Source organism: Athene noctua, chromosome 19 (assembly GCF_965140245.1).
Source record: "Athene noctua chromosome 19, bAthNoc1.hap1.1, whole genome shotgun sequence".
In the NCBI taxonomy this organism is placed as follows: domain Eukaryota; kingdom Metazoa; phylum Chordata; class Aves; order Strigiformes; family Strigidae; genus Athene; species Athene noctua.
In genome coordinates this window covers 326510-350495 of record NC_134055.1, presented here as the reverse complement: position 1 = coordinate 350495, position 23986 = coordinate 326510, and the positions used below count along the sequence as shown (strand labels likewise).

The window sequence follows — 23986 nt, the reverse complement described above, 5'->3', positions numbered from 1 at the left end:
GCTGCCCCAGGAGATGCTGTGCCCAGCTTCCCCTTCTGATCTGAGCCAGCAAACAGTGTTTCCAAAACCACGGCACCTCTGACTTCAGCCCTTTTCTTTCCATTAGCCCTTTGTTACCGTGACAATGGAAGGAAAATAACACTGCCTAAAGGTGCCGCAGCCATGAGTGACAGCAGACACAGTAATGTGCATAATTACAATATTCATAAGTAAATTTTCATTATAATTAACAAAGACAACCGTCTTTTGTTCTGATTACCTAAAGATATGTTAAAAGTAGGTTTGCATAATTGATTACCAAATGTAAGGTTCCTTACAAATCCTTGGAGGTTATTTCAGGGAGCTTGTTCAAGGAAGTCATCTCCATAATAAACATTATCTGTCACTTCTGAGCTTATAAATTAATTATGGTGAAGTAAAGAGAAATACAGCTGGAGCATCAAGTGGAAGATAAAGCCCAGGAATTATTATTAGCAATGAAAAAACAAACTTGCAGGAAGGCGAGCAGCCTCTTTGCCCATTTAGAGGATTCTGCAAGGCCACGTGGCGGTTGGCCCCAGGAGCTGGCGGCAGCTCCGGCAGCGTGTGCCCAGGCCGCAGAAGGAGCGCGTTTGGACCGAGGCCTTTTCGTCCCACCCTTAGTGCCGGCTGAAGATTGATATTCACTTGTGCCAGGGCAAGGCCCTGCCCTGGGGTCCATCGCCGTGCCCAGCGCTGCCCGCGGACCCGCCCCTGCCGGCCTGTCCCTGGCCAGGCCCAGCGCCAGCGGGAGCCATGCTTCCAGAGCTCGTCCTCCACCGCTGCCCGCAGCGGAGCCACCACCCCGAGAGCCAAGAGCACCGAGGCCTGCGCTCGGAGCCTCCCCAGACACGAGTGTAAGTGTCCTGTCCATCACCTGGAAGCGAACGGAAAAGCGGGCAAAGAACCCGCCTGCTCTGACGGAAGTTTGACTGAAAAGACCTGCAGAAACATCTCCGCCGAAAGCAGACACAGCCTGCAGCCCGGGGAGCCTGTCCCGGAGCAAGGGACTTTTTCCAAGGGCTGATTTCTCCTCCTGACTTCCCTCTGCCCTTCTTTGCTAGATTTGGGCATCATTTATTTTTGTGAATAAAATTAATAAATAGAAAGAATATATAAAAATATTTTCTAAAAATAATAAAAATATTAAATATAAACCAGACCAACTGACCTTTATGGACAAATATGCAAAGTTTACAAAATGAAAGTCATTAGTAACACTGGAGTAAAATCTGTCATTTCTAGGAGCTTACATGAAGGGTTTTTGCTAAATCTAATCTGCACATGGCTCTATATGAATACAGTACAATAGTCATCTGTCCTTTCTTTCCTGGGGAAATCATAATTCTGCAACAAATGATTATTTTGAACTTCAGGACAAAGCTCTGGGACTGTTTCCATCTCTCCAGGCTCTCAGACATTTTATAAATGTTGACGCCTCAACAGCTTCCTCTGTAACAAGGCTTGTGTAGTGCCTCCTAGGTTAGGACTCATTTACTTCTCCCCGGCTGAAATACTCATAATCCACCGCCCAGCTTGAGCAAACATTGCTCTGCAGATCACCACAGCGTGTTAAGGAATTGTGTGTAATTCAGTGATGTGAGGCTACTATTAAACCAAATAGATTATTTCACAGAGAGACAAAGTGGCAAGATTCATCTAAGGCAAAATAGAAACGGGTGTGAAATTTCTCTTCACAAATTAACTGATTTGGAAGCGCTAGCATTTTATACCTCTATTGCAACTGGCAGTGGGGAAAGCTGTGAAATTACCCCCACCAACAATGTGGGAGGACAAACTAGTTATCCTTACATTTTAAATGATAATTAATGGAAGAAAAGCAGAAGAGATGGCCCCTTCCATCTGCCTTATTCCTGCATAGGCTCCTTCATAAAGCAGAGGAAAAGATTTTTTTTTCTTCTTTCCCCCCCCTACTGAGTCAAAATGTAAACTACAAATGTAAATAAACTCATTGGAACTAATTGCAACTGGAATATTAAAAGCTAATAAAGTAGGAAGCCATCCCATCCATCTCACTTCCAGTGAGGGGAGCCTGATGCTGAAAGATAATGACTCGGTGCTCCAAGGAGTGGCCGCAGAGCCGCGAGAAGAACTCGTCCTCCAGAAGGGCCTCGGCACCCTCCACACACTCACCTCTCGCCTGCACCCCCCGGGGGAGGCCTGGCCTACAGCCCTGGGCCACTGCCAGGCTGGGGGAGCGAGCCCCGGGGTCACCGCCCCGCGGAGCCAGCCCGACAGCCACACGCGCCACGGCGCCTTCCGCGGGTTCAAGCGGCAGCGGGGCCAGAGTCCCGCATTTCTCAACAGCTCAAACTCCTGCTGTAGACCATCATCCTTTGGTAGAGTTTGTTTCATACAAGGGTCAACTTATCACTGTTTGCACTGTATCTTTGACTTTTTAAATAAAACTTTAAAGAAAAATATATAAAGGAGATCCAATTACATGTCTTAGAATAAAATATGCATGCATAAAGGTATGTCATAAAAGCAACATAAAACAGATTTAGTCCAACATTTTAAAATACAGTGAAAGCTCAGGCTTTTGAAGAATGAAATCTATTTCCAGTGTTTCCACCAGCCATGTTATGTGTGCTTTAATAATGTCCACAATACTGAAGCACAAAATCTCCACGAAGGATGAGCAACTTGATATTGTTCATTTTATTTTAATGTCTCTATGAAATTATTTGCATATTTCCATATATTTTTCTATTTGTTAATGCCATAAAAATAAATGCCTAAATAAAAATATATTTGCCATTTATCAATTTTTTGTGCAGTTTATTGCTTCTCCAACAAAATATTCAATATGGGATTCATTTCTATGTGTTATGATATGTGTTTACATTTATCTGCTTGATAGTGAAAAAAAAAAAAATGCGTAGGCAACTTGGTTTAAAATCCTATTTTGTTACATTTCATTGCCCTCTCCTGACTGGAAATACATGCCTACAGGTTTTGACATCTTAGAAAATATGTTTATATATATATTATCTATTCACTATGCATCAGTGATTGAGAAAGTAATTTAAGGAAGTCTAATTGGTATTTAAAATAAAGTGTCTTCTGGAACAGATTTTGGAAAAATATTCTGCACACTCTTCCTCAATGAAGTTTGGGAAAATACTCCTGCTTAAGAGAATTGCTTTTGCCCTTTGATTTACAGCTACCCTGTCTGAAAAACCTGAGATTAAACGATCCTCTCGATGTTATGTCGCTGATGTCTTAGAGAACCAGTTTGAACAACTTGCTTTCTTTGATGCACAAAGCAGCAAGAAAACAGTCTATAAAAACCCCTTCTGAGGATTCCAGTGGAGCGCAGGCCCAGCACCGTCCTCATGCTCATGTCCACGTGCTCACGCCCAGGTAAACGCTCCTCTGAACGTTCCCCAAAACATGGAGGAGCCGACAGATAGATGGCTTGTGCCAGCCCGGGTGCACCCACCCCTCCCCGCCACCCTGTCCAGGGCTGCCCCACAGCAAAGCCAGACCCCTGCTCTCCTGCCCCACACAAACCAGGCCCGTTCACCCGCTCCTGGGGAGCTCAGCAGGCACTGAAACGTGGATGTCACTGGCATCATCCCATCTCTGTCACCTCTAGTCTGAGAGGTACTGGCAAAGCCACCCCACCTCTGCCCCGCAGGCAACAACCTCTGTGAGAGAAGCCCTTCACCATCCAGAAAGTCTCCCTGCAAACACTGTCTGGCCTAGTCACAGAAAGCTCTGCATGCTCCCGAGAAACAAAACACCTTGGCCTCTGAAAAACGCTGCCATCCCTCGCCAGAGCCCGGACTCTCACTCTGGTATCTGAGGATGGCACGCCAGTGCAGACACCACTCCTTTGGTTACTGCTCATGCCATGGGACACATTAAAACCGTCTCTTCACTGGGTCTTGAGGATTTCAAAGAACTGGACAACAAAGGTGGAAAAAACTGTCACAGCTTTTGAAGTGACCACTTGAAGTCTACTTCTCCACCCATAAGGCTTCTGTACGACAGACAAACTTAATGTTTTTTTTCCTCAGAACGAGAAATCGGTGTTCTACAGAGCACTCTACCAAGGCTTCCCCACTGATTAATTCGCATTTCCCTCCCCCTCCACCCACAATAAGGCTTCCTGCACAAAACATAGACACATCATAAGAATGTGCTAGTGTCATAAGTAATTTCAGGGATAAGCAATTATTATGATTCCTCTTGGCCCACATCTTAAGGCTTTTTGTTTTTCTTTAAAAAAAAAAAAAAAAAATCACTCTGTGATTTTTTTCAAGTAGCACTGTGAAAAAAAAATAGCCTAGCCTTTACTTAACTGCTTTTCAACCAAATTAACAGGCCACAAAAAGGCATAATAGGCACTCCATTCACAACTGACAGCAGAGAAAACTTATGCAGCACACAGTTTGAATTCATGCAAATGTTGAAAACCTTTTGTGTAACAGCCCTTATGAACAAATCCCACTCAAGTCTGCATGTATTTTTCTTCATGCCTCCAAAACAGCACAGCTCAGTGTTACAGACCAACAAAGGGCACTTTTACAAGCACAGAAAACTCAAGTTCTCAGTACCTGGTACCAGCACCTAATGACAGAAGCTGCTTTCCCAGATGAGAAAAACATACTTGCAAGTTGGCCTGCCTGGAAAACTGAATTTTCACCTAAATAGACATCGTGCACAGAGATCTGTTTTTCGCAGCAATTTCCTACTACCCACTAAAGTAATTCTCAGACTGGCAAAACCAGCTTTATTGTCAACTAAAAAACCTCACAATTTTTTTTTTTTACGTTGGCTGGAAATTCAAGCTTTTTGAACAAAAATACAACATTCAGTTGAGTTTTAACCTCTAACCTGAGTGAGGGATTTCCCTTCCAAGCTCACCTTTAAATGCCCAGTAATTAGAGGGAAAGAAAAACACTGCTAAGGTTCTCCAAGCTAAGAATAGTTATTAAATACAGCGAGTTTATTTACATCACAGAGAAGGCGTTGGTGCAGCACCTGCAGCGCACCCTCCAAGCGGCAGCACAGGGTCATCCCGGCACCCCGCACGCCCGCCGCGCCACACGGGCGCCGCCACGCTCGGCACCAGCCCCAGCCCGCCTGTGAACCAGCGCTGGGCCGCTCCACCAGCAACCCTGGGGGCCAGGGCGGCCCCAGGCCCCGAAGGCCCAGGGCGATGCCAGGCCCCAGAAGGCGGGCAGCAGGGCGATCCCAGGCCCAGGGCGATCCCAGGCCCCAGAAGGCGGGCAGCAGGGCGATCCCAGGCCCAGGGCGATCCCAGGCCCCAGAAGGCCCAGAAGGCGGGAAGCAGGGCGATCCCAGGCCCAGGGCGATCCCAGGCCCCAGAAGGCCCAGAAGGCGGGCAGCAGGGCGATCCCAGGCCCAGGGCGATCCCAGGCCCCAGAAGGCCCAGAAGGCGGGCAGCAGGGCAATCCCAGGCCCAGGGCGATCCCAGGCCCCAGAAGGCCCAGAAGGCGGGCAGCAGGGCGATCCCAGGCCCAGGGCGATCCCAGGCCCCAGGCCCCAGAAGGCGGGCAGCAGGACGATCCCAGGCCCGGGGCGATCCCAGGCCCCAGGCCCCAGAAGGCGGGCAGCAGGGCGATCCCAGGCCCAGGGCGATCCCAGGCCCCAGAAGGCTGCAGCAGGGCGGGGGGGCAGCAACCACTTCAGGGCCAGGGCACCAACCCACCACCCTCAGGGGAGCATCCACCGAGCTCAGTATTCAGGGCACTCTGCTCCCATCAGAGAGCAAGGCCATCTCAGACGATTAATAAGCAGGTGCTGCATTATCCAGAGACCCCTTTTTGTGATGTTTTTTTAGAAAGAAGGAACAAAAGAAATAAAACTATTTCTTTTAGTGTTGCTTCAAGACAATCTCTATGCAGCTGCAAGTACCTCTGCAGGACAGCCCAAGATGAGAACTAGATAGGACTGATCTGTGTACCAGCCACTCCTGCTAATCACTGCAAGTTACTTGTAAAAGAGGAATTTCACTCCTCACCTTCACCTCTACTCTGTGTTTCCTCTAATGCCGCATCAGCTCTTCACATTTGCAAGTCATAAGAAGAAGTATATTCCCTATTGCTGAAAAGCATCTTTAATATGTTGATAGTGCTGGCACTGGGCTCCACGCTCTGCACAACAGGCACATTACTTCTGTGGAAAATTCCCTGTGAGGTAGTGTAATCTGACCTATTAAAATGACAATCAACTTTCAAGAGGTTTGAGCCTTAGGAATAAGTAACTTCTGGGTGGTAAAGGCAGAACAAACCCTAAGAATCAAGAAGAGATTAAACTTTCAATGCATTTGGTAGAAAAGGTTATTTTTGGCACAGCAAATGAACTACTAGAAACAAGTCCATTCACCAACTTTCTCCTCTGAGGAGATGTCTAGAGGTACTAGAGGGAACTGTGCCCCGGTCAAAATTTGATACAGCAGCTGATGATGTTATAACCCATCCTCCCCCGCTGTGATCTCTGAATATAACACAAAGCATAAAATCTCATTTCCTCGCACTGCCTCCAGTCATGGAAAACCAGTTTTTGATATCTTGTGCAAGCCTGTGGGAGTAGCAGCATCCATTTCACAGAAAGAAAAAGAAGCGACACTTTTCTGTGGAAAGAATAGAGAAGAGCAGAAAGGTCCTCACACATACCTGCTGGTCCAAATCTCGCCGCCATGCGTGTGTCCCGCCGTTGGCTCAGACACGTGGTTCAGGGGATTATACACAGTTGCAGGATACTGATTTCCACAGCCCACGGATGAATTTCCTTCTGCTCTGCTGCCCCTGAAAGGTTTGCAGTTGCTGGAGGGAGATCCCTCCCTGCCTTAGTCCACTCATTTTTATGGCACAGGGATAAAAGTCGTGAAAGAGGAATTGAGTTGCTCATGCTAACTGCAGCACCCAGCCTAGTCTCTCAGCAGCCTGTCTCCTCCTGCCCCTGTCATGACTTGCTAATGGGCTCGATTGAATTGATGCAAATTACAGTCCTTTACTGCCATTATTTTAACCTCTTTTCCACACAGTCCTCAGCACAAGCCTCTCACCACACCAGTGCTCCGGATACAGAGCAGGGATGCCCAGAATTGCACTGAGGTTAAAAGGAGGTGCAACAGCAGACACCAGCAGTCAAACTACCCACTGCTGTCTCCAGCTTCAGGGGTCTTTCAACAAACTGAATCTATGACTTTTCAATTCACACACCCACAGTAATAAATCTCTGATAGCACAGATCATAGGAAGGGCAGCTGAGACAGAGAGGTAGTAAAGGTCATCTAGTCCCTAAGACCACTTTTCATTTTCCTGTAACACCTGAAAGCTTCCAGCCCAGCCTCCGCCAGCAGCACCAGCACCCCTCTCCTGTACACAGAACACACTTGCCCAACAAGCACCTCCTCTCCCCAGAAACACCAGAGGAGCACCCAGTGGCCTCTCGGCCCTTTTACACATCCCCTGTCTCTGCAGGTGGCCAGCCCAGCCAGTACCAGGCTCCCCAGCACACCTGCAGACTGGTTTAACCCTGTACCTGCCAGCAAACAGCACTGGGCTGGCACCTCTTACACCACTTTCCTGACATGGGAGCTTGTAAAATTCCACAGAATAAGGATGCTGCCATTTGCTTAACACGCACAGTTAAACCTCCACTGTCTCTGTATTTCACGTTGGTCTTTATCAGCGTATTACAGCTTTCCGAAACATATGGATTCCATTTTTCAAAAATACTGAAACACTAAGCAGCTGCATCTCTCCATGCTGTGTTCTGTGTAACTGATAAATCATCTCGTTTATTTCCTCCTTCCTTTACCTAAGAAGGCATCTGCCTTAATGTGGAAAGGACTGGTCTTAGGAAATGTTTGTAGTATTTTTGGTGTGGTTTATCAGACATGCAGAGGTGTGCATCTGAGATTCCCTTTGCAGTCAACAGAGAAAACCAGGCACTTCCAGGGCAGTCTGGCTCATTCTAAAGTAAACATCTAAAATGGGCCAGAAGAATCACATCCCAGGGCCCTTGTCGGGTCTGAAGGACCTGAGGTAGTTACAGCACTGCAGCCATCTCCTCTGTAGCCATCAGCAGCTCCAGGTGATTAAACTCACCATGGTCTACTGATTTGCAAATACTGACGAGTTTCTTTCCCCGTTTTTCTCTAGATCTCAACATGTGCACTGCAGCAGAATCAAACACACTGAAAAGCCTTTTAGGAGCCGGTCACGTCCTCTGATCCCGGCAGGGTAGCCTGATTTTCTCTTTCCTTCCCCACAGACATGAACACTTACAGGGCAGGTGCCACCTGGGCTCAGCTGCAGGACAGAGTCCCCCGCCCGCTCGCTGGAGCCACCCAGTCACGATCACTGCCTTCGCAGCACCCGGGTGCCATCGGGGTCCACCCAAGCTGCACTGAGGCTTGTCTCAGCGTAACTCTGGGGAGGAGTAAGCATATCAGCCATAAGGAATTCACCACAGACCTCCAGCTGCCTCTCTCACACTGGTGGGCACTAGTGCCACTCCCCAACAGCCAGTTTGAAGACCTTTCCAGTAACTATTTCCATGGGCTCACCACGCCTTCACATCATCAGTTACAACCGTTGCCATTATGCTTCACGGTGTGGAAATGAAATGCCACCTTTTCACAGAGCCAAGAAAATCTTATTGAATTTTTCTTCTAAAACCAACCTGACTGACTGGCATGTTTATCAACCTGCTCCCTACCCGCACCTTGCACGGGGCCTGCATCGCACATTTGCATTAAATTCAAGGAGGAATCTGCCAGCAACGCTTCAGGAACCAAGTGGTGTGGCACATGAGGATACACAGCTATGTATAAGGCTGCGATCCTTTTAACGTGTTCTCCTCTCTTCCAGAGAATAAGATTGTTCTTGACAGCTGTTAATAAGAGCTGATCGAAGTAGCTGTGCTGCATCCGCACACATCCAGGGAAAGACGGCACTCAGGCCTGCGGACTGTGGGAAACATGCCTTTCTGAAACCAAAGAAATACACAGCTCTGAAATTACTGGCAGTTCATTTACTTTTAACACTCAATCTCCCCCACTGTTTACTTGCACTTTACTGCATTTCTTCTGAATTGCTAGGAAAAATGTTCATATACCACAGGAGATGACCAGTCCCATTCATCTGTCTAATAGTTTAGTTTTTGTGGGGTTTTTCTAAATAATCAAAAAAGTAATTGGGCTCAAGTTTCTGCCAAGTTTTATCCCAATGTGACTCAATACAAGCAACACAGAAAGCCCCTCAACAGCAGATGAAGAGCTGTCAGTCATGAGGTACTATGCAGGTTAGTTGGGTATGGGTTTGTAAAAAATACACTGCTTATTTTTTCTTTGAATATGCTGAAGTGGTATGGGGGCCTTGTGTTGGCTCTTAACAGATTACTTTTACCGTCTGGATTATTGAAAATCCACATCCCATAGAAGACAGAAATAAGTACTGAGATCCCACATTGTCCTTTGCAGCAGAACCACTGAGAAGCAGTAGTGGGCAAATCAAAAAATAGGTCATTCAGCTTCCCCCCATCAGCTCACTGCAGGGTATATTGTCAGTTTAATTTCTTCATTTAGTTCCTTCTGCTTCCCATAACACTGCTTTCAAATCACAACAGTATATAGGAGTAGGATGTGCCAGCTGGCTTTGCAAATTTTTGTACACACAAAACTCCTGCCTTCAAATGAGATTAACCTTCAAGCAAAATTAAGACACACACAGCACACAGCGTAGTGGAGGAGAAGCACACAGCACCGAGGTGTGCTGAGGTGCTTCACTCCGGTATCTCATAGAGTTGTATCAAAGTTTTCATTATGACAAAATATTGTTTTTAAAAAAAGTATGGAGAGGCATGTAGGTAAGCTTTTACCAGGGAAGGAAGGTCATACAGAAGTGGATTGCGTCCTGTCACTACTAGAGAATAAAAATGCATCTTGAGCTTCAGGGCAAAACACTGAAATCCCAGCGTGTTTGAAACATCAGCAGAGTTTCAGGAGTGTGATGCCATATTCTCTGAGTACCTCTCCTGGTGAGGCTGAGCTTCCTTTTCTTTCTCAGAATTAGAATTTTAATCTGATGATTTTCTGCTTGGTAAATACAACCTATCTGATTTTTTTTAAGGAAAGAGACAGTAACAAAACAAATCCTCATTCCCAAGCAGAAGGATTGCACACTTAGCTTCATGGTTTCTCTGGTATCTTCCAGTTCTTTCTCCCAGGGCAAATCTAGGCCAAGCTCTCACAAACTTTCCCTGTTGAACAGGGAAGAGCTCACCGATTCTTTATTGCCATCTAGCGACCAAAGCTGTTTCCACTGCCCATTACAAATCTGGGGAATTTTGAAACCAACGTGATGGTCGTGGTTTAACCCCAGCCCGCAGCTAAACCCCACCCAGTTGCTCGCTCACCCCCCCGGTGGGATGGGGAAGAGAATTGGAAGGGCAAAGGAAAACTCGTGGGTTGAAAGACAGTATAATAGGTAAAGCAAATGCCACGCACACAAGCAAAGCAAAAGGGATTCGTTCCCCTCTTCCCGTGGCAGGCAGGTGCTCAGCCATCCCCGGGACAGCCGGGTTCCGTCACACATAACGGTGACTTGGGAAGACAAACGCCATCGCTCCAAACATCCCCCATTCCTTCTTCCCCAGCTCCATGTGCCGAGCTGGACGCTGTGTGGCGTGGGACATCCCTGGGGGCAGGGGGTCAGCCATGCCCCCTCCCCACTCCCTGAGCCCCCAGCCGGCCGCTGGCGGGGCAGGAGGCAGAACAGCCCTCGGTGCTGCGCAAGCGCCGCCCAGCTGTAACTAACACCGCCCTGAGGTACCAATGCTGCTTTCAGCACAAATCCAAAACACAGCCCCATAGTAGCTACTGTGAAGAAAATTAACTCTGTCCCAGCCAAAACCATCATGGAGAGCAGAAGAGAAAGGAGGCTTGCTTCTGTCCCTCGCTCTGCCCACCCACCCGTACCACTTACGGACGCGCAGGCCTAGGTCTGCAGCAGGCACAGGCCTCTGCTGCTTCCGCACCATCCTCGGTCTCTGCAGATGAACAGCTCCTTCGCCCTCCCTCTAGGGCTCAGCAGGTTGGAAACAGGTCATTCTCTAAAAACAAATGGCCTTGCTTTGTCCCCAAGGAGCTCACAGCACTTGGGGACAGTCACCTTGCTGGAGCAGGAGAGTACAGCGCGGCCAAGGACGACAGTAACACCTGCTGTAGCTCCAACAGCCACTCCCTCACCCGAGGAGAAGGAAGGAGTCAGATTGTTTTCAGGTGTTTTCAGGATCCTTCAGAGAGGTATTTTAATTTGGCTGGTATGCCTTGGGGGCTCTCCTTGCTGAGCCAAGCTCCTGTCAGCTGCTCCCAGAGCAGGGTGTGCTGCGGGAGGGCTTGGAGCACTCCAGCCCTCGGACACTCGGCCAGCGGATCTCTCTGTCCAGATGCTGTTGTCTTTAACCAGGCTGGGAGCTCGCTGTTATTAATTACTGAACAGTAACAGGACCACGGGCTGTGCAGCCAGGAGTGGACGGACGCACCAGCAGGGACAACCCCTGGTTCTCCCCCCCCCAGAGCCCCAGACTCTGGCCCTGAGGCAGTTCAGCTCACCCCAGGACACCGCAGCGTGTGTATCCCCAGTGAGCTCCTCAGAGGAGCAGAAATACCACTTCTGTGAGAAGGTAGGCCTTGTCCCCAGCACACCCCCACCGAAAAAAACCCTGTTTTTTTAAGGATAAATCTGTGTTGTGCTCTAAGATAAGTTTTGTGACACCTTTCAGACGCAGCCGCTTTGGTCCCTGCCCCGCGGTACGAGGTGTGCCTGGGGCTGCCCCGTGCCGTCAGGCTGAGCACGGGGTTAGACTGCAGCTGCCCGTGATAGTGGGGACAGTGTGAGCACTGTCCCCTCCCCTGCCTGTGCCTGCTGGTTTCTTGTCCTGTCCGTGAACTGGGCTGTTTCCAGGTGCAAAGCATCTTCCTCTGCAGCTGGGCAGCAAAGCTTTCAAAGTTTCCTTTCAAAGGGAATGAAAACGTTTTCCTGTCTTTCTCTGCATAAAGACTTGGATTGTGGAGCCTGCCCAGTTTGTCTCCAAACTTGTTTTTACACACTGACTGTGGACACTCTTCAGACTGTGTTATGTTTACCAGCCCTCTTCAAACAGACCTCAAAGAACAACAAAGAGCGAGCTCCTGAGAGGCCTGGGAAGTCCAGCTTTGCTGGAACCTGCACAGACCCCAAAAATGATTGAGAGAGCTTATGCCTGTGGACATTCAAGTCCATTGCTGTGATGTGTATCAAAGAATAATAAGAGTATTAAATTATGTGAAAGTCTAGTGAGTGCAGAATAAAAGAGGATAAATTGAGCAGTGATGCAGCTTTAACGCACGTGCTTTCACAGCCCTTTCCTCTGCTCCCAAATACAGAAAATTCTGTTTCAGAGGACCACACTCAATGTTAGACCTGCTTACCAGAGATCAGAACAGGTTTTTTAAAGCTTAAAATAAACCTCAGTGAGAGCACTGTCCTAGACTACGTTTGCAAATCCCTCCCTAAACGTGCTCAGAGCACTTCTGCACTTCGCCAGACGTCAGGGACAGGAGGGGTGAAGCTCTGTGCTCCCGCCCGCCGAGCAGCAGCAGCGTCGGGTCCAGGGTAAAGAGGCGTGAACGCCTGTCAGAAAAGCAGCTGGTCCCTACAGTCTCTGCTGGAGGTGAAGGGAGCCCCAGCGGTTACCAGCGCTTGCCAGGCCGCAGAACCAGCCGCTGCCATGAGCCCAGTGGCTCCAAGCCTGGCAGCCCCTCCTCTGGGAAGGCCCACGGGTGCGCTCCAGCTCAGTCCTGCCCATACAGACGTGCCTGAAGAACACTAAAGGTCTCAGTGAGGGCAAGGGAGATGGGTGGAAAAAGTAAATTCCTAAGGTGAGGTTACACAGAAATATTTGAGTGACAACAGCTGTTGAGCCCCCATCATTTTTGCAGTTTTCAGGTGAAACCTTTTAAATACCTTTTAATAAAATCTGAATCACTCTTTGTTCTCAATCCAGAGCAGCAAGTTACTTTAATGTGTCAATCAAGCAATCATGCTTTCAGCATATTTTGCTAAAGCTGAGCTGAAGCTTCAATCTGAAGATGTGCCTCTATTTCCAGGTTAAATCAAGAGCGCTGTCGAAAGAGTCTTCTGTAAAATAAACAAAGCCCGGTTAGCAGTGTTTCTGAAGTTTCAGTTTTACAGCTTTCCTGTGTCATCACTCAGCTCAACAATATTAAAAAACCACAGTGCAAATCAAATAATCTGTGTAATTACCATGTACTTACTTTTATTTCAAGGCTAGAGTCCTGTAATTCAAAACTAGACAAACCCCTTCCTTCTCACTTTCGTGCTTTTTCTCTTTAATTTACCAGGGGATGAAGGTTTTGCAGGGAGAAGTAATACCTCATTTACTGAACCAAGCAGAACAACTGCTTTCAGTTTCACTTAATTAATTGGCTGAAACGATCCTGCTTAGGAATTGAAAAGCAGAGCAGGATGTTAGCAAGGAGAGACCTGTTCAGATTCACAGCCTGTCTGGGACAGTGTGAGGAGAGACTGACTTACTGCCTGTGGATCAGTGCAGCTCAGCTGGAGGTATTGTCTGGTATAATTATAGCAGTGCTTCTACTGAAAATGCAATTTTTACTATGGAGAAAAAGTGATTTTACTTCCTGTTTTCTGAAAGTATTCTTTAGTCTCCGTCCGGTGCTGGAACCCGCAACCTGGGCAGAACATCTGTGGAATGTTTAGAGCCGGTCCCTGCTCGGAGCAGGAGCACACTGCCTGCCGACAGCAGCCTGGCCCGAGGGCACGCTCTTAGTCTGGCCCAGGCAGCGCTTGCTTAACGCGGCCTCGTGGACCCACTGCGTGGTCGAACCTAAAGAGCTGTGTGATATTCTGAATATTAGCTTTTCCAGATGCATTTCCTCTGTGAAACAGCCCGTTGTTCCTATTAACCCAGTGTAGAATACCCTGAGTGGTGAATTCTAAATTTCTGATATTCTGCAGTACCTTTTTCTCCATGGCTTGATTTTTGTTTCATCCTAGCGTTTTTTAAAGATGTCAGACGTAGGCATTTGATCTAGAAAAATAAGTAACAGTCATATCAGAGGAGAATTTAACATCATATTCAGTGTGCAATCATATTCAGTAGGGAGGCAGCCGGGCCCCTTTATCGGGATGGAGGTTATCTAGAGCTCCATCTCTGATGCAGCTGAGATACAATCATACTGTTTGTTTAGCAGGAACAGTTTCAGCCTTCTATAGGTAAGGACAGTTGCTGAAGACTTTCCACGATTTGATCTTAAAATTAATGGCTTGAGTCATGATTATTATTTTCCTACAACTCAAGAAAACTATAGGCAATGGATCTTGTTTGTGTAGATGTGAGCATAAACAGTCAATGGAATTAACAGATTCCATGCGTCCCAGAGAGCGTGGCCACGGCCGACGTGTCAGGGAGCTGTGGAACCCCCAAAGGGGCACTGGGACAGCGCAGGGCAAGCAGTGACTCTGCAGGGACAGCCCTTCGCGTGCAGGAGGCCGTGTCTGGTGTGTGACTCCTCACCTCGTGTTTCCAAAGGGTTGGTAGTGGCAGGAGAATGTTGCAATGGGCACAGGTCGCCAGCATGTCAAACGACTGGGCGTCTGTCAGAGCTTGAGGTGAGGTGGAAAGTCCCCCGCTTGCAGGAGAGGGAGAGCCAACCTTTTTGTTCTTTGGGGGTTTAAGCGAGGTTTTGGAAGTCAGTTGCTGACCCCCTTCTTTGCCTTTGGGACGGACAACTTTCCACGCCATCGCATTCTCAGAGTGGGAAGAGGGGGCCAGGGAGGAAGAAGGCTGTGGTGCGTCACTGCTGAGTTCTGAAGTTGACTGGCCAGCAAGAACTTCTGTCAGCTTGTGGGCCACACCACATTCACTCTGTTAAAAGAGAGCACGTGTAACAGGGAGAAGAGTGGCATTACAGTGGTGAGGTGTGTTCTGCCCAGCTACTCACCGTGGTGCCTCAGATGAATACACTCTATCATGAAACTGTAGTTTGAAGGGCCAGGACACACTGCCCTTTCTTACCTAATGTATAGTTTTTCAGAGAAATAACCTGGCTGGAAGCTAAGCATGGACCATGCTCTTGTTCAGTTTCAAATGTGCTTACCAGGTGCTGGGAGTACTGGTCATCTGGGAATGACTTATTGCACTTCTGACAAAGACTGCCACCGGTACCTTCAGGAGGAGAAAAATGGAGAGAAATACAGTACTGACACTGGTCATGTAGACAGGCTGCTCAGATCCACTTACGGTCGCTGGTTCTAGAGACACACAAAATGCTGATTCTACTGGTCAAGAAGGAATTAGAGCTGTCACGACATTTTGCTTTTGGCACCACTCAAAACCATCCCACTGTCCGTTCTCGCAAGCTTCAGGATATTTGGAATTCCACTCCAGCCCCATGTTTCATGGCTCAAGATGCTTCACGCCTACCCTGGACCAGCTAATTCTGTTGCTAGGGGTTTTGCTCTAGTTTATTTTGCCAACCACTGCACCTACTGATGCCTGTTCTTTTCTGAAACCATTGACAGGATTCATGAATTTTTTTGTCTTGACATACTCTGTCCAATACCTTAGGCCTTATAAAGCTGTTCTCAACTCCAAGATACCACAGTATGCATCACTGGCTTTATATATAAGTAGGAGGAAATTCTAAATCACATTTTCTCCTGCACGACAAATGGAAGGAATTTTGCTTTCAAGATATAAGGGAGGCATAAAAGAATGTGGCCAATGAGCCACCAGTCAGTGGAACCACTCTGGCTTTCCAATAACCAGCATAATAGAAAGCAACATTTGGCCTTTTCACCATGCTTGGTTAAACTACAATCCCCTCCAGCCTGGATAGCTGAGAGCTTAGAGAAGGCAGGGGAATTTTCACTGAGATTTAACAGAACTGACCCAGTCTGTGACAATGAGGAATTTTGCTTACCAGTGGGGGAACTAAATGTTGTCTTAGTGGATGCTTCACTGGTTTGAAAGTTCACATCCTTATGATAGGGCAGACTGCTGTTCTGACAAATCTCCTTGTGTTTGTTCCAGTCTTTGTACATGATGTATTTGTTACACGCCCAACACTTTTCTGTTCGGCTGGTGCAGGTGTTCAGGTGTTCCTGCAGCTTGTTGAAGGGCATTTCAAGCTCACAGATCTCGCATTTTATCACTCGTTGTTGGCATTCCTCAGTCTGCATGTGAATAGAGGAGATTATTGCAAATTTTCTATCAATACTAAAAGAGAGCACTGGGTGAGAGCAATGATTGACTATTTAAGAATGCCCTCCTTGAGGGGTACCTACACAACCCCAGGCAGGCTTAGCTCTATTAGGAGTTTGCCTATCTAGGCTGTCTTTAATTTAGGATGTTTTAGGCAATAAAGGGCAAAACGGGAATCAATTGCAGTGACAATGTTCTGTGTCAGTACAGGTTAGTGACAGAGCACAAGCCCACCTAGAAAATTCCCAACTGCAGCTACCACCGCTGGGGAAGCCCGCCGTGTCTGCACTGCTCTGGGCCCCTGGACTGGCGAGCCCACGGCTAGCACAGACAGGCTGCTCACACTGCCCCGCTTGTCCATCTGTCTGTCTCCCCCTTAGCTGTTCCCTTGACTTTCACTTTGTACAGCCACCTCTTTGCAAAAGCAGGTAATGTGAGTGTGGGGGCAGGAGGGAAATGTCTTTTGAAAAGCTCTCAGAGAACAGCAGCTTGAGGTGCCAAGGCTGAGAAAGTCATAGATTATCTCCTGGAACAGACGGTCCCATCACAACTAGAGGGGCAGCCACCACGGGATATACTTACTTACAAGGGGGAAAAGGTACATCAAAACACTGCAGCTGGTGAGAGGTTTAAGTCTCATTTACAGTTTTTGCTGTTGAGCCCCTCAGCGTGACTCCTGGTGTCTGGTCAGAGGGTCAGCCTAGAAGGTGAAGAGAACTGCCCACCACACGTACCTCATGATGCTCCAGCTGGTGCTGCTGCATGCTCTGGTGACAGAGCTTACACCTGGCCTGCAAGTGAAATGTACAGCGGGTCACTGGGGGCACAGGAGGGCAGCTAGTGCTTTCACATGTCAGCACAGCTTCAGGCTGCTGGGGTGATCCTCCTGGTGTTTTCATCCCAATCACTGGCAAGTTGTTGGTGACTTACTGTTTCTTTGTCAGGCCTGAGCTGTGTTGATGAGATTTTGAGGAAAACAGATACCTGATTCTGCAGGAAGCTGTCATTCTGTGCGAGGACACAGCTCTCAAAGGTGCCCATGTGAAATGCAAAGGCTGTCGGGTTAAACCGCAACAGATGTGAAATAAAGAATGTGTATTCAAAATTTTGACTGAGGTTTAACTTAAAAGTAAAGGTCTGATATTGTCAGTCTAAATTATAACAGCCCCTCTGAAAACACAGCCAGTATGCTGTTTTCTACAGGTTTGCCATGAAAGCTACTCCTGTTCTGTTAAGTAACTGACATCAGTGGAATTGCTAAAACAATAAAACTAGTAGGCCAGACTACAAAGCCATGCCCGAGTATTTGTGTGTCACCATAGTACCTCTAGCTACAGGGTTCCTAATGCTTCACTGAAAATGCTATGGCCTTGCTATAGGAAGAGCTGATGAATTTACTCCACCAGTTCAGTTCTGTTAAAAAAGTGCACTGATGTCAAAGCTTTGTACAAGTGAGGTTTATGTCAGATCAGGCACTGTCTGTCTTCCTCTAACCAAACCATTTAACTTGCAGGCTCTGGCTAACTCACAAGCACTGGGAGCATTTTCTCCATACCTGATCTGTAATTTGTACTGCTGAGGAACCACAGTGGAAGCTCTATTCTCTTAAGCTGAGTGTGTGGTAAGATCAACAGGTGCTGTAACCAGGCCTGAAGGGTCACGTCAGACCCTTAGAGATTTCCTGGTGAAACTATTACAGAAGTTGAGATCTAGTTACTATAGGGCACAGAGCCATGAACATACTACTTCAGGGCTGGCAGAGATTTTTTGCAATTTGCAAGAAAACCGTGAAGAGCATGTAGCATTCCTCACCTGCTTGTGTGCTTCCATTTGATGGTCTTTGATATCCTTTTGGGCAACTGGTTCATCACATTCTGGACAGAGAGTGAGAAACCGCAAGCAGTGGGCCTCGTGGAGGGAGAAGTTGGCAGCAGACACATCTCGTTTACTGCCGAGCACACAGACGGGAAAGAGAGGAGAGTAAATGAGCTGGTGCGGTGGGCTGACCCTGGCCCAGCAGCCAAGCACCCACAGAGCTGCTCACTCAGCACCATCCCACCACACAGAATGGAAGTGAGAAAATTTGTAAGGTGCGGTGAAGAAAGTTTAATACTTGAAGGAAGCGGGGGGGGGACAAGTGAAGGCAATGACATCATACACCACCTCCCACAGGCATACCTATGCCCAGCCTGTCTTCGAACAACAGCCAGCTTGGGAGTGAAAAAAGCGACCTCAACCCTCCTCTTCTTCTAACGCAGTTTTATTCCTGAGCATAAGGTTATACAGCATGGAGTATCTTTGGTCAGTTGGGGTCAGCTGCCCCAGCTGTGTCCCTTCCCAAACTCCTGCTCATCTCCAGCTTACTCGCTGCGGGGGCAGAGCAGGGAAAAAGAGAAAACCTTGATGATGTGCAAGCATTGTTCAGCAAGAGTCAAACATTGGTGTGTTATCAGCACTGATTTAGACACAGATCCAAAACACAGCACCATAGGGGCTGCTGCAAAGAGAATTAACTCCATCCCAGCCAGACCCAGTACAACTGGTTACAATTCAACTGGTTTGTCCTAAAAACTAGAAATAAGTATTTGGCTTTCCAATTCATCTTAATGAGACATTTAGAGACTGGATTCCGTTACTCGTTCTGTTCTGCCGATTTACCAGGAATGCTTCTGAAAGGGACAGGGCAGTTACTGGAGATCTCTGCTCTATTTGTCCAACAACTGTTTCAGGAAGAGCTCTGGCTCTTGTTTACAGATGTGGAAAGAAAAGCAGGGCCCCTGCCCTGGGTATCATCTGAGGCATCGCAAGACTGACAGCTCTTTGGCTCCCTGTGGACACATTTAAGGCAGCCCAGCCCAGCAGCTGCTCTGTTCAGGTGAAGGCTGCCTCTGAGCTGGTACACAGATACTCAGTGGGCTCAGGAAGAGCCACTTCAGTTTGCCTGGGAAAACACTTACTTGATTTTAATAACTGATGTGTTCACAACATTAGTGACAAGAATTGAGATACAGTTCAACAAAGCCTGGGTAAGACCTCCTGAAGCAGCTTCAGGTGCAAACCTTAGGCAGTGTAAAACTCCTGTTGCTCCCCTTGACACAGCCTGGGATGACTGAGTGGGCACCAGCTGATTTTCTGGCTTCTGCCAGTGGGGCCTGAGCCCTGGTCCCCCAGGGCCCGTCTCAGGATGCCTGCCTCACTGCCCCCACGTCCCCCAGAGACACCAGTGGGGAGGTGGGGTGCACCCCTGTCACCTGTACCGCGGGGGGCCCAGGGCCCTGGGGCAGGGGGTACTGACGCCTGACACCGAAGAGTGATGTTTCTCGGGACGCAGCAGCTGGAGGCAAGCCCAGGCCACCTCGCTGGCCTGCGAGAGCAGGAGGGCTCCTGAAAGGACACCGACGCTGCCAGCTCTGCTGCTGCCACTTGTGAGGCATAATACCTGATGCCATTTGGACTTTCTGCACTAGTCTTTGTTCCAAACCCTGCCATCATGTCTGGGCCACAGAACCAGTCTGCCCAATTGTTGGGGGAGGCAGCAGGTCTGCTGAGTGCCTGACAGACAGAGAACAGTGTGACCTTGACCAGCTTGTTGTGTACCCCTGAGCAGCTGGAAAAGTCCCGGAGGAGCGCTGTGTCAGCCTGAGAAAGGAACTGAAGATAAGGAGAAAGAAGAAAAATACTGTGTTTGTCAGATGCCCGAACAGTGGGGGATTTTAAGAAAAGTAGCCAATAAAGTAATAGACAAACAGCCATGTAACCAATGAGAATGATGTATGGATGAAAGGATCAAGTATATAAGATATGAGAGGAGCAATAAAGATGGCTATTCTACTGCAAAAACATCATCGTGTCCGTCTCTACCGTGACACCCAACATATCTGCTGGTGACTCAATGTGGAGGGAATGGCCAGGATGAGGCTACATCAATTACAAACAGCCCAGCCCCAAGACAGAGCAGCCACAGCAGAAAAGCCCTGGGGCAGTGAGCTCTTCTGTCTTAGAGAATGTAAATTGCCTCAAGAAAATCTGCTTCAGATGTGAGGAGAAGCTTCCTCGTGATCATGATAGATAAACAGGGGAACGGATTTCCTGTGGAAATGTGTGATCTCAGTCGCCAGTTTTTAAAAATTTGTTAGAGGCATCTATCAGAAGTTTTAGGCAAAATAGCTCTGCCAAGGAGCCTGATCAGTGTGCAGCAACTGCTTTACCTAAAGCATCCCCCACAACCTTTTAGAACATAATGCACAGGCTCTCTTTGTGCAAGCCTAAGCATTGTTTTTCCTTTGTGACCAAATAAAAGTGAGGCTAAGCTCATGTTTAACCTTTCTAGGTTTGACTCTCTTTTTTTTTTTAATTGTAGTGCCTCACTGTCTTTGTTCATGTAATTTGCCCAATGGCCTACCTACTAGTTGAGACACACCAAGCTATGCTATCCTCATGGCCCCTTCCAGTCTTCTGTTCTATGAGAGATGTCCAATTACCCTGAAAAAATAGTATTTCATCACTTAACTGCAAGGGGGAACTGGGGCAGCTGCTGGGTTTGGCATAGTCCGTGCATGGACAACTCTGCCAGACACTGCAAAATCGCCCAAAGTGGTATTAAGTAAAAAGAGAACAAGCAGCATGGGAGAGGGCTATGGAAGAAACCTCTCCACAGCAAGGTAGCAAGAAAGCTACTGTGTGAGATGTGAAAATGCATACAAAATACTTTCGTTTACTACTCAGTGGCTAGAGTACACCCCTCCTGCAGTGCAGTTCTTCCTCTTCTCCCCGTTACAGGAAATCTAGATAACATTAAGGAAAATCCTAGAACACTCTTGAAATCCCCACACTTTGTAGAGGTTGAGAGGGAGAAAGATCTCTTACCAGTTTTTGCAGAACTTGCTCTCTTCTGTCATTATTTTTCTTTTTGTTCTGCTGGATATCCTTTCTTCTAAGAGCAGAGAGGAAAAAAAACGAAACTGAAAGCCTCTGTTGCAGTAACTCCACCCTAAACAGCTGCCTAGCCAAAAATTCTTTAAAGGAGGAACAGCCCTATTGCCAGGCAAGTGTGGGTGCGAGTTCCACACACAGATGAGTTTGCTCATCCTTAGGGGAGCTATGGGGCGGCGGTTTCCTTGTTCCCAGCTCAGTTTGATTTGCAGTGGCCGCCCTAGGCAGCGGGCAGGGCTGCGCCCAGTGCCACCCGAGGCGGTGTGGAGGAGGTGCCCTGTGCCCCGGCAGCAGGGCTGCCTGGCCCGCCCGGCCGCGGCCCCCAGGGCCCGGGCACGGCTGCAGCCTCCGGCCCGCGGCAACGCCCGCCGAGGGGCCGAGGGGCCCACGGCTCCCTGAGGAGGGAGGCGGCAGGCGGTGGCGGGCCACCAGCGCCCTGGGGACACGGGAGGCAGCAGGACCCCGCGCCGCTTCCCCGGGAGGGTTGTGGGGGCCCTCGGCCACCATCGCCTCTTCCTGCCCAGCACCCGCGGATCGTGGGGCGGGGGGGCGGTAGCCCAGCTCGCCACCTCGCCTTCGTGGTATTTTCCTGATAACCGTAACCTGGAAGCCTGCCCGGCAGCAGCTCGGGCACTGCAGCCCCTCACCACAGCCCTCACCACAGCCCTCACCACAGCCCCTCGCCACAGCCCCTCACCACAGCCCCTCACCACAGCCCTCGCCACAGCCCTCGCCACAGCCCCTCACCACAGCCCCTCGCCACAGCCCCTCGCCACAGCCCTTGCCACAGCCCCTCGCCACAGCCCCTCACCACTCCCCGGCCTGCGCAGGGCTGGCTTGTGCCGAGCTGCGAGGGCCAGGGCACACGGCAGCCGCCCACCCTGCAGCTATGGTCACGGTAGCATCCAGCCCCCAAACCCGCCCGGCCAAGCCCATCCCGCCGTGGAGAGGACATACTCGCCCGCCGTCACCACGCGGGAGAAGCCCAGATGGGGCCTCCAGCCTCACCCCCTGGGCTCTGCAGCGTGGCCCCTCAGCCTTGCCCCGCAGACTCCCAGGCCCGGCTGCTCCTCCAGCGACCCCCAGAAACTCCAGGGCACATAAGTCGGCGCAAGGTGCAGCCTCCAGCCTGCCCCCACCCGCTCGGCCTTTTCTCCCCGCTGAGCCTCTCCTGACGACAGCGCCAGAGGCCCCGGGTGTGGCGGGTCCTGCCGGTTGCTGGACCCCAGCTGGGGGTCAGGCAGCTCTATGTTTTTACATAGGGGACTTCAGAAGAAATAGAGGGAAAAAGGGACAGAACTTCACGTCTTCATTTCAATGCCAACGCCAGCATCTTCAGGATTTTCTGATGGAAGGCAGAGCACTTCCCGTGCCTGCTGCCACAACAGGTCCCTTACCGAGCACGACTCACGTGGCTCTGCTCTGAGGGCCCTGCCTGGCGCGCAGCTGTGGGATCCGGGGGTGCAGGAAAGATGAACTGACCTTCTTAGTCTCTAAAAAGAGGACAATAATATTAATTCCTCTGCTTTGCAGAGGTACTGGGAAGAATCATTCACTGGTATTTGCATAATGTACTGTAATGCCATACACAACAGATGTCCCAGATGTTACTCAGAAATTGGTGTGGTTCATTTCCCATCCAAACAAGCCCCTTCTGTCCCCCATTTTTCTCTGGGAAAAATAAAAGAAGGAGAAGAAAAAGGAAGCCCAGTAAGCCATTATTTAGACCTGGCAATAATGAGTGTTTATCTGAATTTTGTAACACAAATTATGTAATGAAGCAGAGAAAAGGCTTTTGAACAAATATGTTAATGAGATGGCAGCTAAGGGAGAGGTTATGGAGTTGCCAATTCCGAATCAAATTTTTTAATGTGATTTTCGCTTGGTTTGTTTTTTTTTTTTTTTTTTCTTTTGTAGTCATTAGCCTGTAAAGCATTTGAATGTGCTTTAGGGCTTCATGCAAACTATATGGGAAATACCAATTCTAGGTCAAGAGAGCCTGATCAGCAACACACACTGACTGAGAAAACCTCACTGACTCAAAATTCATAATGAGGGCTTTTATGTAGAAAGTTGTTGGGCACAGGGATTGTACTGAAAGGACTGTTCGTTCAGAGTCTCAAAAGCTTTTCTTGGAAAAATATCAGATGCTCCACTGGGAACTTAGTTGAAAGATACTCCTCAAGCAACACAGTGGACTGGCAGTGGCTGGAAAGTACTGATTGGAGGGAAAGCGGAAAGTAATGAAACAGTGATTTTCTCTGAATGCCAGTAATAACTCTTTCCATTTCAATTCTGTGTAAACCTTCCAGTGCATAACATTATTGTACAAGACCTCTTCTAGGGATCTCTTTAAGTCAAGCATCACACAGAGGTAAGTTCTGAGCTAGTTGTTTTTTAAATGTGATTTTCAAAAGCCTGGGTAGAAGACACTTCTTTTTTCTGCTAAGTCCTAGAATGTCTCAGGGTCAGTTGTTTTCAGTTTTGTTTCTCAGTGTCAAGTATGATAGGTCTTACAGTCCTTGTTTAATATAGTTTTGTTAAAATTTTTGTACCTCTGGGTGTTGCATGGAGCCTGCAACATGAAAGAATTTTAAAAAGAACGTGAGGAGAGTTTTTGTCTGGAGAGGGAACTTAGTGAAGTGGTTATCTAGGTCAAATGGACTGCTTTAAAACAGGCAAACTGTACTTGGGTGCTTGGACAGCATTTGAATTAGAGGCGAAAAATATGTATATCTGT

The 23986-nt window shown here is 48.4% G+C and overlaps 1 protein-coding gene across 3 annotated transcripts; it reads right to left on the bottom strand.

Annotated features, from left to right (window-relative positions):
- Positions 1-13070: 13070 nt before the first annotated feature.
- On the bottom strand, positions 13071-22570 carry XAF1 (XIAP associated factor 1). 3 transcript variants are annotated; one of them, XM_074922893.1, is made up of 9 exons: positions 22547-22570; positions 21181-21247; positions 18127-18262; positions 17049-17105; positions 16034-16286; positions 15209-15276; positions 14626-14976; positions 14070-14139; positions 13071-13205 (listed from the first exon to the last, which is right to left on the bottom strand). In XM_074922893.1, the coding sequence occupies exons 2-9, from the start codon at positions 21210-21212 to the stop codon at positions 13165-13167; spliced, it is 1008 nt and encodes a 335-aa protein (XP_074778994.1). In that variant the 5' UTR covers positions 21213-21247; positions 22547-22570; the 3' UTR covers positions 13071-13164. The 3 variants fall into 3 exon arrangements, with proteins under 3 accessions (XP_074778994.1, XP_074778996.1, XP_074778995.1); XM_074922895.1 differs by lacking the exon at positions 22547-22570 and adding an exon at positions 18493-18681 and having other exon boundaries at positions 21181-21251; XM_074922894.1 differs by lacking the exons at positions 18127-18262; positions 21181-21247; positions 22547-22570 and adding an exon at positions 17299-17363.
- Positions 22571-23986: the final 1416 nt, after the last annotated feature.